Here is a 16,120-nt window from a genome sequence, read left to right as displayed (position 1 = left end):
TTAACTAATGTACTAGCTGTACTTGTATAAACTGTTGAGTACCTTAATTTATACTCTTCATATTGTTTGTGTGCAAAACTCCACCTTTGTGAAGTAAATAGTAACTAAAGCAGTTTTCTGTAAAGAAAATACACAAGTACAAATACCAGTATTTTGTTCTTAATTACAGTACTTGTGTAAATGTACTTATTTACGGCCAGGTCCACCACTGAAGGATTTAACTGGCATATTAAGTTCACACAACAGACAATTCCATCAAATGGGTTTATTACAGTGGTCCATATGTAAGACATTTCTTTATACAGTTTTACAGGATGTAAGTGAAAAATGTTTGGATTTGTCTGTCTGTATTTATGTATGTACATGTAGATGTCATATAGAAAACATAAAAGAAAAACATTTATGGTTTCAAGCTATTTGATGGTATTCAGTATGCTATAACTACAAATAACTACAAAATAATATGGGTACTAGATTGCAAACAAATATAAATCCACATATATTATGGAAATAACAAAGTGCATTAGTATTATACTTGTTACAATTACACACATACTGCCATTGAATCTTCATTAGATTTTTCCATGCAAAGATGACAATTAATTATTTAAAGCAGCAATAAGCAGTTTTGGTCTAAAACCAGCAAGCTCAAATGTAAGAAGAGATAAATAAAACAATGTTTTTCAATGTTTTTTTTTTTTTTTTTTTTTTTTTTAATAAAAATACAGAATCTACAAAAACTTTCCAGTAGATACTTTGGTACAGCTATTTAAAAACAAAGGCAAGATTTTTTTGTACAAATCTCCAGTTCCTCTGTGTTGTTTGGCAGCAGTCTTTAGGTGTCTTCTTCCTCAGACTCGGGGCTGGTGAAGCCATTGTCATCCCACTCCTCAATGTCCTCCTGTATGGAAAGAAAATCACATTCCATAGTGGCTATACTGCTGTACGCATTAACAGCCTGTTTGTGTTGACTTCTAAGTGAGTGACCCCTCCGACTGAGGACACTGTTGAGCCCATGTGTAGCGTCCTCTGTCAGGTCACTGAAACCTGTAGAGAAATTGTGGAAAAAAAAAATAGAAAGAGAAAGATGACACATCAAACAAAACATGACATTTGTAGCTATTTTTGCTTTTTACAATGCTGAATTTGCAACTCCAACATTACTTTTTAGTCATTATATTTACAACTTTAACATTGTGCACACTGGTGCCAAATAGCTGGTCAGCTTAGTGCCTGATCACAACTCAATGTATAGAGCTCCCTGGAGATATATATCTATATATCTATATCTTTATTATCTATATATCTATATTTATATATCTATTTATTATAAATTAATTCATGACACTAAAATCTAAAGATCTTGTACATACTGCTGGTTTTGATGCGCTCCAAAGTCTGTCCTCTGAGTGACTCCACTTCTTGCACTTGTTTTAGAAGGTACTTGATGTGCTGAGACATCTCCTTTAACAGGATGCTCTGCTCCTCCTCCAAGCGTTTCAGCAGCATTACCTGGTCGAAGATAGATCTCTTCAACCTGAAGGTGTTGCCTTTGGTTAGGGAAAGGAATGGAACAGTGGACAAAGGAATGTTTATTATTATATTATATAAGTATAACAGAATTATGTTATTTCTGAGAAATCTTTTTAGTGACAGCATTGGTTCTGTAGAATATAAACAATTTAAAAATATGAATACAAGTAACAATAATATAATTTGGATGGAGAGCTTGTGAAATTGTGATGGTCAAGCATTTTATTTGCGATTACTACAGCAGAATAACATGGTGTTGATGTCACCATTCAATGTTTATGCTCCATGATAAATATTTCCATATTTTGGTATTCATGATATTTTTTATTTCAGTGTATCATCCCATTCCTGTGTTGTTGCATGACAAGTAACAAAAAGGACAATGGTAAATATGGAAATGTGGTTGGAACCATTACTACATGTGAAGATCGAAAAGGGAATAAAATTTGTAAAATGTCAACTAAAAAAAATCAACTAAAAGAACAACAAGCTAAACTAGCAATTCATACATATCATACCATCTTTGTGTCTCTCCCATGGTAGGATGTATCCCTCTGTCAGACTGCAAGCCAATTCCTCGTCAATCGGATCTCCTTCCACTACGGTGTTGTATTGCAAGACCTTTTCGCGAAGCTTCTTCTTCAACTCTGTCATTTTCTTTTTCTTTCTTTGTCTTGCCTGGTTGCTATCTGCAAATCAAAATGAAAAGAAAACTGTGCCATAATCCCAGAATATTATTGTTTTTTGAAGTGTTATTAATTTAAATAACTTGATTTGACAACAAACCATGCCGACGATACAGATCTTTCTTCTTGCGCAAAAGGGTTACAGTGATGTTCTCAATGTCAGCCCTTAGCTCTTCAGTACAACCTGGAGTGTAGACTCTCTCTAAATAGGTGAAACAAAACAATTGGACAAGAGACAATTAGTGACATTTTCAAAATATAGCCACCTTTTATTTATTTGTATAAAGGTACATGGTTGTCCATGAGTTCCTTGTTTGTTCTGAACAGTTAAACTGAGAACAGTTAAACAAGGGACTCTTGCACAACCATCTCAAAACAGAAAGACAGTCGTGGATCATTCAAGTAACCACACACAGTATTAAGAACCAAGGGTTCCCAAACTTTTGAATGGGGTTATTTTAATAATTTCAGCAATTTTTTTGTGTTGTGGACTAAATGTAAACATCTTTTATGTACAATATCTTACTCAGGACAGTACTAAATAAAAAATAACATGCATTTAGTATGATCTCTCTTATTTTGTTAAAATTATTCACATTTTCACAGATTCTGCAAGGGGTTCCCAAACTTTCAAATGCCACTGTATACACACACTGTATATACATAGTGTACTGTTTTACCTGTAACCGCCCATTGTCTGACATCACACACCCACTGTTGTATTGTCTCCTGATCAAGGTTGTGCTCCTTCTTGATGTTGCTAAGGCTGGCAGCTTCCAGTTTTGCCCTCTCTGTGATCTTTTAAAAAGAAAAAATAAAATGTCAGAAAAAAAGTTCTACGCACCACCACAATGCAAAAAAACACCAATTTTACTTGAGCTTTTGGTACAAGACATTCATCAGAACAGGTGTTACATTAAATAACACATTAAATATCTGTGTATACTACCAAGCAGACTTGTAAATAGGAGAAAAATGTCTGTACAACAGTGAGGTTAAAATCTTAGAAGATAACTGACCAATCCTAAGCACTACCCTCCCCTCAGTTACTTAAAATTAATAAAACAAGATTATTATCAAAATAGTCACATATTTATTTTATGTAACATGATTAAACAATTAATCAACAAATAGTTTCAGATCTAGCTGTAGATGGTGCACTGAGAAAAAGGGGCAGTGCTTAGGATCTCAATTATAATTTACCCTTACTTTGACATATCTGTGGGCTAACACTTGATGAAGGTTGTCCCTCTTTCTTCTGTTCCAACCCATAGCCTGTCGCGTTAGCATGTTCACTCTTCCTAATGAAAACAATGCACCCACAAGCCAGAAAGTATGATTTCACATACAAAAGGCAAAAAGAGAAACCCAACAGACATGCCTAAACCCTATCACTAAAAGTTAGTTGAACGGGTAATTACCTTGAAGTAATACAATGTTAACTTTCGTAAGAACAGAACAGAGAAACTTTGTTTTTTTAATTCCCTGTAAAAACACAATTAAGTATTTACTTATTATTTATTTAGGTTATGACAGCATGAAGTATAAGTGCAACACTAACCAGCCTTTGTCATGTATTTTGTGACAAGTGCTGCCCTGGAGAGGAAAGCTGTTCACCTATAAAGAAAATGATACAATAAAATGTTGGTCTCCATTACATAAAAATATTACCTACACACCATAGATCTTGTGGTTGTGGTTTAACAGAAAACATGTGTACTGTATTATCCTAGGAATTTGGGACCCCTTACACATGCATGAACAACTGAACTGCCTATTATTTATTTTAACTCAAACATAAAGGATGTACTTTAACCCTCACACCAGGCTTGTTACTTAGATGACAAATAGATGACAAAAATAAGTACCTTTTGGTGTTATGGATTCTATTAAGACTCTTTGTAGCCATAGCTAAAATACTGACAATAATACCATACCTGCTCCACTTCCTCTCCCACCGTGTTTCCTGCTCCATCCTGGCTTCTGCCACCCCATCTCACCTGCAACACAGAGTGAGAAGCATTATGTAGCAGTACTTCAGAAGTTTTGATATAACATCATCCAATCAGGCATAACATGCACAAATGTAAAAATAATCCTTTGCATTGAAGATTGCTTGAATGAAATAATAATGTATGAAACTTGAGCAGATGATTTATGTACAGGTTTGTGCATTATTTCCTCTATATACAGCTATATAAATAAGAGATGTGCATGAGTACTTACATAATAATACTACAGAAGTTTACATAACAATACTACAGAAAGAGACAATAGTTAGAAATGGAGGAAGAAATGCATAAATGAATTGTAGAACCCAAGTAATGTTCATGTTTATCTGTTTAAACTGGAGATGGCATTTGGGAAAAAGCTGTTTTTATGTCTAGATGTTTTAGTGCTCAGGGATCTGTAGCGTCTGCCTGAGGGGAGAAGTGCAAACAGGTTGTGTCCGGGGTGAGAAGGGTCTTGGATGATGTTTCCTGCCCGTTTCTTCACTCTGGAGATGTATAAGTCCTGAAGGTTGGGCAGGTTCACACCAATGATTCTTTCTGCTGTCCTAACAGTCCGTTGCAGTCTTCTTATATCTGATTTACTGGCTGCCCCAAACCAGACAGTTATAGAAGAGCACAGAACTGACTCAATGACAGCAGAGTAAAACTGTGTCATCAGAGCCTGTGGTAGATTGAACTTTTTCAGTTGACGAAGAAAGTACAACCTCTGCTGGGCTTTTTTCACAATGAAGTCAATGTGAATGTCCCACTTCAGGTCCTGGGAGATGTTAGTTCCTAGGAACTTGAATGAGTCTACTGCAGCCACAGTGCTGTTCATGATGGTGAGAGGGGGGAGTGCAGGGGGGTTTCTCCGGAAGTCCACTGTCATCTCTACAGTTTTGAGCGTGTTGAGCTCCAGGTTGTTGCGACTGCACCAGAGAGACAGCTGCTCAACTTCCTGTCTGTAAGCAGATTCGTCGCCATCCCGGATGAGACCGATGACTGTGGTGTCATCTGCAAACTTCAGAAGTTTGACAGAGGGGTCTTTAGAAGTGCAGTCGTTTGTGTAGAGGGAGAAGAGCAGTGGAGAGAGAACGAAGCCCTGGGGAGCTCCAGTGCTGATGGTGCGGGTGCCGGATGTGAGTTTTCCCAGCCTCACTAGCTGCTGCCTATTTGTCAGGAAGCTGGTGATCCACTGACAGATGGAGGTGGGTACAGAGAGCTGTGACAATTTATTCTGAAGGATATCTGGGATGATGGTGTTGAAGGCAGAGCTGAAGTCCACAAACAAGATCCTTGCATAGGTCCCTGGTTTGTCCAGATGTTGAAGGATGTAGTGCAGTCCCATATTGACTGCATCATCCACAGACCTGTTTGCTCGGTAAGCAAACTGCAGGGGGTCCAGCAAGGGTCCAGTAATGTCCTTCAAGTAGGCCAACACCAGTCTCTCAAATGACTTCATGACCACAGATGTTAAAGCAACAGGTCCGTAGTCATTAAGTCCTGTGATTTTTGGTTTCTTGGGTACAGGGATGATGGTGGAGCATTTGAAGCAGGATGTGACTATACACAGCTCCAGGGATCTGTTGAAGATCAAAGTGAAGATGGATGATAGCTGGACAGCACAGGCTTTAAGGCAGGCTGGAGAGACACCGTCTGGGCCCTTGGCTTTCCTTGTCTTCTGCTTCCTGAAGACTTTGCAAACATCACCTTCACAGATCTTAAGGGCAGGCTGAGAAACAGTAGGGGGGATGGAGGGGCAGGGTGTTGATGGCTGTGTTGCGGGACATTCAGGGTGGGTGTAGGGTGTCAGACCAGTCTTTTGTTTTTCAAACCTGCAGTAAAACTCATTCAGGTCGTCAGCCAGTTGTTGATTGGCCTCAGTGCTGGGGGACGGGCTCTTGCAGCTGGTGATGGCTTTCAGGCCATTCCACACTGATTTAGGGTCATTTCTTGAAAGCTGTTTTTTTAGCTTTCCCAAGTAGTTTAACTTTGCCACTCTTATCTCCCTATTCAGTGTGTATTTGGCCTGTTTGTACAAGGCTTTGTCCCCACTCCTGTAGGCGTCCTCTTTGGCCTGGCGAAGCTGTTTGTGTTTTGCACTGAACCAAGGTTTGTCGTTGTTAAATGTTAAATAAGTCCTGGTGGGTACACACATGTCCTCACAGAAACTGATGTAGGATGTCACAGTGTCAGTGAGCTTATCCAGATCAGTAGCTGCAGCCTCAAAAACACTCCAATCAGTAAGTTCAAAGCAGGCTTGTAAATCCCACTCTGCTTCAACAGTCCATCTCTTTACAGTTCTTACTACAGGCTTAGCAGATTTAAGTTTCTGCCTGTAGGCTGGTAGAAGATGAACTAAACAGTGATCAGAGAGTCCCAGCGCTGCACGGGGGACAGAGTGGTATGCATCCTTTAAAACAGTGTAGCAATGGTCCAGTATATTGCTGTCTCTGGTGGGGCATGTGATGTGCTGTCTATATTTAGGCAGTTCGCGGGTGAGATGAGCTTTATTAAAATCACCGAGCACGATAATGAAAGAGTCCGGGTAACATTGCTCTGTGTGTGTGATCTGATCGGCCAACAGTTCTAGCGCCGCGCTTGCACGCGCATCAGGAGGAATGTACACACTCACCAGAATAAACGAGGAAAACTCCCGCGGCGAATAAAAAGGCTTACAGTTAATAAAGATAGCTTCCAAGTTTGGGCAGCACATCTTCTTCAAAACTGTCACGTCTGTACACCAGCCTTCATTGATATAAAAACATAATCCACCGCCTCTCGTTTTCCCCGACGACTCGGTGACGCGGTCCGCTCTGATCAGCTGGAAGCCCGTTAGATGAAGCGCGCTGTCCGGAATGGTTCCGTTTAGCCAGGTTTCCGTGAAGCAAAGCGCAGCAGAGTTTAAAAAGTCCTTGTTTGTGCGGGTGAGGAGTTGTAGTTCGTCTGATTTATTTGCAAGGGAGCGGAGATTCGCCAGGTGAATACTCGGCAACGGAGTCCTAAAACCGCGCTGTCGGAATTTCACGAGCGCGCCGGCGCGTTTTCCTCGCTTGCGTCGCTTGCAGCGCTTGTATAGGAACGCAGCCCCTCCGACTAAAATGTCCAGTAAGATGTCTGAATGTTCAAACGTTGGCAAAAAGTTATCTGGTGTGCTATTTCTTATGTCCAAGAGCTCGTTTCTTGAGAAGCTGATCGGAAAAACGTTGCTTAAGACAGGACAAACAAACAAAAACAAAAAAGTACGACGGAGCAACAAACCGAGGCAGCCATCCGCGGTGCCATCTTGATGTTTCATTAATGCATACAATTATCTCTAAAACATCTCATGACACAATCTTTTTATTTTGCGGGGGAAAACAAAATCCATGTCCTATAAATTTGAACAAGCAGCTGAAAAGCAGTTGGTGAAAGATAACACACAGCATGCTTTATTATCCGACCCATTATTATTTCCCTATAGCTACAGCCATACCAGACTTAAAGTTATTACATGTACCTCGCATTTTGCTGTATGGGCTTTGGCATGCATGACGCTCAGAAATGGCCTCATTTCTGTCAATGGCAGAAGCTCTGGTAAACCCTCTGCTACTTTGTTAAGGTAGGGCCAGTACCTAAAAAGCAGGAGCAGCATCATGTGAGTGTAACAAAGATCCATTTTTAATTGAAATCTAAAATCGCTGTAAAGCTGAGAAACAAGACATTTTAATCATGGAGTTGGATTTGCAATATGACAATGAGGATTACCTGCATGTAACATCCATACAGAAGAAGGTAACATTTGCCTTCTTTGACATCTCTCTTTGAAGAAACATCGGGTAAGCAAATATTTCTCCATGATAATGGTTCAGTCCTCGTAAGAGAAACCCATGTCTGATAAATCAGAAGAAAATCTAGTGGTTAGACTCCCTCCGAAACTTTCGTCTGTCATAAAAAAAATTCGAATCAGGTTCGATTTTCTGCGTTTTTCAGTAGCAAGCAGTTTGACTGGTGTTTTGACAATTCAGAGCCACAGAATCATGAATATGAAAAAACTCATGTGAAAATTTCAGACTCAGTGTGCAAGGACCTTAAGACTTGGATTACCATTAAAACTCAAATATCAGACTCAAAAATCATACACAAACTCATACATACCTGCAAACTGCAACTTGAATGCCCTCCTCGTCTATCTGAGCACCAGACTTTTTTGACATCTCTCTGCCAGCGGTGAACTTGGCAGTACCGCACACAGCACTTTCATTTGCCTATAAAGTCAGTTTATAACACATTTTAAGATACATAAAAACACAAAACATCTATATAAACAACTATTATAAAAAAAAAAAAATCTAATGTTCGTACACTTCTCATGTTGCCTCTGACAAGGTCAACAAAGGTAGCAACTTCCTCGTCCTTGGCCAGGAACAAGCCCTCATATATGGCTGGCTCCTCAGTCCTGTCCATGATAAGATAACATGCATCAGTAATAAAAATCACAAGTACTACATTTACTATTTGTTAAAATGTAAGTTATGATCACTCAAAGACAACCCGAAGAGCTACTATGTGTGTTAGACAAGTCTAAAATAAACTTCTGAAAAATACCTATACCTACCCTTTTGACTTGCTGAAGCGGTAATGTTTCGGTTTCCATCAGAGCAGACAGCCAACATGTCTGGAGAACATGCTGGACACTCAAAATGATGGACCTGGCACATATCCTCTTCTTTGTATTGACAGAAGGTAAACTCAAAAAAGCTTCGCTGAAATGTATCAGCACAGATACTACCTGTCTGTATATTAAAAAATGATCGGTTAGGATTTTTTGAAGCAATGCCCACAATTAAATATTAGGTATATAGTAATATAATTTTGTTTGTTATATGTTTCAGTGATATTTAGGCAGATTTACCCTTCCAGCTTGTACAGATCTGTGCTCCAACATTTTCAGGAAGGCCTGCCTGGACATGGCTGGTGCCGTCACCTTCATATGTTCAAAAGAGGTGAAGACATCAAACTTGTATAGGGTCTGGCAGCTGGTGCTAGCTGGCCAGTACCGATAAATGAGCAGGTCCTTCACCTCGGGAGTCCATTCTGCAGAGCATGATGAACAGGATTTCCGAGGCAAGCAGACATCGTATCGTCCTGTGAACAAGTGAATATACTGTAGTAAAGACTAAAATAATTTCAGTAATTAAATTGCAACAGATTGCCTTCTACACAGAGATACAAATATATGGTATATTAGCTATTTGACATGGCATTTGGGCAACGCTTTGCTTTGCACACAGTTGTAAAGTTCTAGTACAATAATGCACAGAACGGAGGGCTTTCAGAACAACATACCATTGATGGTATCCACAGAAATATGCTTCCCTGGAGTGATTGTGAAGTCATGAGTGCATTCACAAATTGACCTTGGTGCAGGAACAGGCAGTTGACATACTGCAAAACAGAAAGAAGTTATGAAGGGTGTATTTACAGCTTCTCCTCAGTCCCTTAGATGCATTTCCCAAAACGCTAACCTCATTTTCAAAATAGTGCTTTAAAACACAACCATTAATCAAAACTGGCCACACCACTATACCACCTGTAATTGTCACTATGTAGAAACAAGTAAATGCTTAAACACATTTATTAAGATGCAATTGACTTAGCTGGTCAAAGATATGCTGGTCAGAACTGTCAAAACCCATCATACTTTGTTATTCAGCTATTAAATTTCACACTTGCACTTTAGAGTTTTGAGAATAATCTTAGAATGAGATTAGCATTTTAGAAAAAAAAAATTCTAAGCCATTTAGAAACACTGTTAAATATAAACATGTGCCAAACTACAAAAACATTTGGGGAATTACACTATAAGTATGAGACAATTTAATATAATAATAATTTTAACATACTTTGTTCACAAAACTGAGGCTGGCCATTTTCATTCACCACCACAGCAGTTGTAGGGGGAATGGGCTCAAGAAATCCATGGAACACAGCCTCTCTGTCATGGAAGACATTTCTCTTGTGGGCCTCCATGTCACAGGTAGAACAGAGGTACTCCATGTCCAGTGGTACACAGTCCAGGCACCTAATCACAGCTTCTACAGCACAGCATCTGTGACAATTTTGGACCAATACTCTCTCGGCTGAGAGCTTTGCATCAAAAAGCATAGGCCTAGCAGTTTTCATTCTCACATCTGTGAGAAGCTGCCTTTGTTCCCAAGCAGAAACCATTCTGTCTGTTCCCTCCGGAACCTGGTCTGCAGTTATGGTGTCCCTGAACTCTTGGAGTCTTGTTTCTAAAAAACAAAAATATACATTCACTTGTCCTTAAAAGGTCTATACTCATGATTATGATCATACACAAGTATATATCACAAGTATATATCAGGGAACACATGTTAGGTAAAAACTGTTAGCCTGAATGCACTGTAAGTCACTTTGGATAAAAACGTCTGCTAAATGCATACATTTAATTGAATTGAATTGAATTTAATATATCAGTTATACTGTGAGTCTTGATTATGATTAAATAAATGGTGGGAATTGGAAAAACTGTAGTGTAGTGTTACTACTGTAACACTCAGTATCCTCACCAAGACTTGCCAACTCTTGATCTTCTATCTGAAGGCCTTCCTCATCCCTTCTTCTGGATTGAGAAGCAGCTGCAGAGACAGTCATTTTACTTAACCCTTTGATCAATATAACATGAAACCAATTCATTTCAAAATGAAAATATTCCATGAGGACTGGAGGCAGGGAAACTAAGCAAAAGATATTAAAACACAACACAAGTAAGGATTATCAGTCACATGCTCTTAAAATATCTTATATATTAGTGAGAAAATTTTTCACAAACATTGCAACACCATTATGTCAAAGTGGTATCTGACTCTCATTTTATAATACGTGTAACCACCAAAGCACTATTTAATGAATTATGTTTATTCTTAGATACAGTAATCATGTTTTAGTAAAGAACAAACCCGATCCAGGGCAGTGTGTTTCCTGACGTTTCTCACGCCTGCCTGTGACCAGTGGATTAGTGAGGGATCTCTTCCTGCTTTTTCTCGTTTTTCTTTGAGGAAAGGCAGGGTTTTTCTTGGCCATGGCAGCCTATATATTTGCAGAACACTTATACCAGCAGCATTTATAATTGTGCATTATTCAGTAGTTGCATAAAAGGGTCTTACTAACCCTTTTCATCACATCTATAAACAGCAATAGCAATTAGTATTTTCAGACTTAGGTATTTGGTTCTCATGACAAGCCTTACCCTGGCATCACGGAGATAAGCATCACTAATTAATGCTGCCATGTGGATCCTGGCATCATTGGGATCATCAAAGACCCTGATGTCAGAATTGAGGGACATCACATACAAATAGAAACAATACAGACACAATAAAAAAAAAAAAAAAATGAAGAAATAGAGAAAGAGAGTGATCTAAAGAGACAAGTGAGAAAGTGAGAAAGAGAGAGAGAGAGAGAGAGAGAGAGTGGCTCTTAAAAGTGTCGTTGTTTTTGATTTGTGTGTGTGAATATGTGTGTGTTGGTGAAGTCAAAAAGTGTTGCAATAAAGCTGTAAAACAGAAAAAAAGCAAAAGATTATTAGAATAGCCTTTGTGGTAAATGATCATTTCTTAATTGTTAGGACAGAGTAATTGTAATTATTAATTAAATATTAATCAATCACAACCACTACATACAATACAAATCAATCCTTACTGTACAAATGTCAGATTTGTACCACAGTCACTTGACACAAGCAACATGATAACAACTGCTCTCTCTTCTCAATGTCACACATAACTAAAGTAACAATTACCCTCAATTATCTCATGATGATTTCATTGTCTTCTAAAATGGCAAAGTCTTACAAAAGTATGGCACCATAGTGTTACAGGACATTCTATCTATATCTCTCTATTTAATTATGCATTGATTATACAGGTATGAACGGTCATTGACAGTCGCACTGAGCAGTCAAATCCTCTGGAAAGACTCCAGGTCCACTTTTTTACTCCAGTCCATCCCTGATTCCGGTGTTACAATATATTCGGTTCCTGAAATATTTGGTTCCAATGGGTGGCGCAAGAGTGAGTATTCATGAGTTTCCCCTTTTGTGGGCATTTCTTTGAGACAACGCGAAGACGAATGGAACTGAAAAAATTACTGCACGCTCCTCTAATCGCTGCTTGTTTAATGGATTGTTCGGAAAAGATAACAACGTTTCAGTGTTAAGCATTAAAGCATTAACTGCAACGGTGTCAAAACAATGCATTTGTGTGATATGATAAATTGTCTATAAGCTGTGCTGCTTTACAGGCACACAGCAAAACAAAAAATAAACTAATAAGCTATGCTAACCTATACATGAAACAAACCATTACAAATGTATTTGTGACCAAATAAACTGTATAAAAGCTAGCTTGGTGTTGTTACGGGGTGAGTGAGACGAGAGGCGAGCGGATCCATGTGCACGCTTTTATTGAAGGGACGAGACAGATACATAGTTGAAAAACAGGCAGGGTCAAAGCAAAGGGCAAACAGGGGTGTCAGAGGAGAGACGAGCGAAAGTCCAAAAAGGCAGGCGGCAGACAAACGTTACTGAGAAATCCAGGCGAGAGCGAAAAACACGGAGAACACTAGGAAACTAGGAAACTAGGAAAAACACTAACAATAGCAATACAATATAACAATCCGTGACTTGCAAGGGGAAAGTCCGGGGTTTTTATAGTGAGCCTGATTGGCTACCGGAGGCAACGCAATGGGTGATGGGAGTAGTAGCCCGGGGTGCAAAGCAACAGTCTGAATGTAATGATGGGGTGAGAGTGACATCTGGTGGTGAGCGGTCCGCAGAGCACCGACCAGATTCGTGACAGGTGTGAGTATCCTGTGTCATTCTTTCACCTTTTTTTTAGTTTTGTTTATTAGCCAGTATTTTCTTCTTTTTTCATATTAAACTGGATATCATGTTGTACTATATTCAAATTCAGACACATATTTTCTCTTATTATTATTAATTTTACTTTTTTGAAAAATTTCCCCCATTCTCCTGTTTGAGAATTACCCATCTCCAAGTCCACCCAAAAATGACAACTCTGTCATCATTTAGTCACCCAGTTGAAACCAGTATGAAAAAACATTTTCAAAGTGTCTTCTACAGAAGAAAACAACAGTTTTTAAGGTTTTTTATTTATTTTTATTTTTGAAGGAACTATCCTTTTAAAATGGACCCACAAAAGCATATGTGTCATGTTTTTCTTTATTGTATTTAATTAACAGCCAAATATATAACATTGCTTAACAGTTTAGGGAATCACAAAAAAGAACTACGTACTAGATATTATAATAAATAACATAAGCATACATTCTTTGACCAAATTTTGCACTGAAAAACCTTTTTCATGTCATGTTTAAGAATGGTCTGTGAAAACATCCAAAAATTCATAACCCATAGTGTTGTTAATCATGTTTAACATTTAAAAATCTCATTAAAAATCACATTTTTTAAGCATGCACACAATGGAACCCAAATGCCTTTGTCAGCCAAACTCTGTTGTCTTGTCTCCTCCTAAGATTAATATATTTTGAGATTAAAATTAATATTTCAGGATTTTACAAACAACATAATTTTATGTTGACATTTCTCTGATGTCATACAGGTTAACAGACATTATCCTTTTTAGTGTTTTAATGTGAAAATTGTATTGTAATTATTAGTTACATTCATTAACTGTCACTCTGACAAATACATTAGGTAATTGTAAACAAAATCAATTGTTATGAATATAACTCAAATTGAAAAGACAAGGGACATTTTTTGTATGTAGAATAAAGCAATGCAAAATTAACTGACTGTCTGGTGTCAGGTGTCAGGCCTTGGCACCCAATGAAAACAGCCTCTATGTATGTCCACTTCAATGTCCAGTTCACACAATTACCAGATACCAGTGACATCAGCTTTCACATCCAAAACAGACAGTTACTTTACATGATGATAAATATATGTGGAAACATCACAAAAACAAATCAAAGCCATTGGCATCATGACACTGGTAATGAAGACATGTATAATTTCTTATCCCAATTTAAAAATAATATTCTTGGAGTAGCTGATGGCCTATGTCCAAAAAGACTGTGCCATCATAACAATGCTTTAAGGTTTATGCACTGTCTGATCGATTACAAATTGTAATGATTACAATATTAACATTTTAACTGCAAAAAAAAAAAAGTTATGAATGACACAACACACACAGTCTAGTTTTTATACGTTTTATTTTGCCACGGATACATTTGTAGAGGTTTGTTTCATGTCTAGTCAACATTTGAAGTGGATCAAAAACTTTCATCAAAGTTGTTCTTAAAAACCAAAACAATACCGTTCTTGTTATAGGACAACTGTGATAAACTTTTTTTGATCTACTTCAAATGTACTGTACAGTACTGCAGTAATAGTCACCAATGACAACTAGTATAGGCTAATCAAATATTCAAGCAAAAATGAAAGCACCACAAATTAATTATACAAAGTTAAACACATTGAAGAGACACAATTTTAACCAAGCTTAACATGGGCTATTCGCTTATTGTTTGCGTTGCTTCGTGCCTGTAATTAAGCAAATCAAGCAAAACAGCTTATAGACGATTTATCATATCACACAAATGCATTGTTTTGACACCGTTGCAGTTAATGCTTTAATGCTTAACACTGAAACGTTGTTATCTTTTCCAAACAATCCATTAAACAAGCAGCGACTAGAGGAGCGTGCAGTAATTTTTTCAGTTCCATTAGTTTACGCGTTGTCTCAACGACACGCCCATAAAAGTGGAAACTCATGAATATTCACTATTGCGCCACCCATTGGAACCAAATATTTCAGGAACCGAATATATTGTAACACCGGTAACGTCAATTCCCCTTAGTTACACTTCTGACATTTACTTTGCACTTTGAATAAAACTTTAACCACTGCAACAACTCGTTGTTAATTGTTGTCTTCACAACACAAATACATGAGTTTAAACGGATTTTGGTAGCTGTGGTTAGCAGTGCTGGGGACATCAACAGGTAGCCGTGTAAATGAAAATGCAACACTAACAAATTCAACCTAATCTCCAGGGTTGAACGCTACACAGATCGGGCTACAACTAAAGAAATAACAGAAAAAAGGTTTTGCGTAGTTTTTAACAAACAAACACCCATTGGGTTGAGATACTTACTGTAGTCAATTGGCGGGTGAAATGAGTTGTGAAAGTGATTATGGGTATGAAGCGTGCGTTACGGTGCGTAACGTGACGTATCGTTGCCGTGGTAAGCACTGAAAGTTTTCTGATTTGTAAGAATAATTATTAATAATATTCGCTGCTATGACAGAAAATACATTTGAAAATCATAAAATATCGTAAAGGGTTTAATAACGTAAAGGGAACAATCTATTTAACACTGCCTCGGGCCATTCTTTAAAGCTACTCCATCTATAAATTGATAGTTATATCACAAACAATTTACTGTTATTTAGACAACAAAAATAGCAACAAATTCACTATAATAAATTATAAAAGGAGGACGTTTCGTAAACTAGAAAACAACATTTACCGCCGCCCACTGTGTGACGTTGTTGAACCAGGGAATCCGTGTGTCCACCACCACAAATTAGCCTCATTGACTTTGTATGTGTGTTGTTTCCGTGGTGCCGACACGTAATTTCAACACATTTCGTGCCACCACCACGTATATCGGGATTAGGGGTTCGTGTTCATTTCACGCATTTCTTTGAGATCAGGTTGGTCTCCCTCATCTATCACGCCTGATTTAACTTATCAGCCTATTAGTAGAGACAGCAAGACCTGAAATGGGTGTGTCAGATATGAGAGACCTACAAAATGTGTAGTGTTGGGATGCTCACTGGACTGGTTTGAATTTAT

The 16,120-nt window shown here is 38.1% G+C and overlaps 1 protein-coding gene across 1 annotated transcript in view; it reads right to left on the bottom strand.

Annotated features, from left to right (window-relative positions):
- Nucleotides 1–695: 695 nt before the first annotated feature.
- LOC127158221 (uncharacterized) overlaps nt 696–16,120 on the bottom strand; it is a 35,124-nt gene continuing 19,699 nt past the window's right edge. Inside the window, exons 14-19 of the mRNA XM_051101370.1 lie at nt 3,429–3,520; nt 2,900–3,017; nt 2,320–2,421; nt 2,052–2,222; nt 1,374–1,550; nt 696–1,047 (exon numbers count right to left, since the gene is read on the bottom strand). Coding sequence (XP_050957327.1) covers nt 836–1,047; nt 1,374–1,550; nt 2,052–2,222; nt 2,320–2,421; nt 2,900–3,017; nt 3,429–3,520 — 872 coding nt within the window. The 3' untranslated portion in view covers nt 696–835. The remainder of the gene's footprint in view (nt 1,048–1,373; nt 1,551–2,051; nt 2,223–2,319; nt 2,422–2,899; nt 3,018–3,428; nt 3,521–16,120) is intronic.

This window comes from Labeo rohita, unplaced genomic scaffold (assembly GCF_022985175.1).
Source record: "Labeo rohita strain BAU-BD-2019 unplaced genomic scaffold, IGBB_LRoh.1.0 scaffold_140, whole genome shotgun sequence".
NCBI classification, from domain to species: Eukaryota; Metazoa; Chordata; class Actinopteri; order Cypriniformes; family Cyprinidae; genus Labeo; species Labeo rohita.
This window is presented reverse-complemented; position numbering and strand designations above follow the sequence as displayed.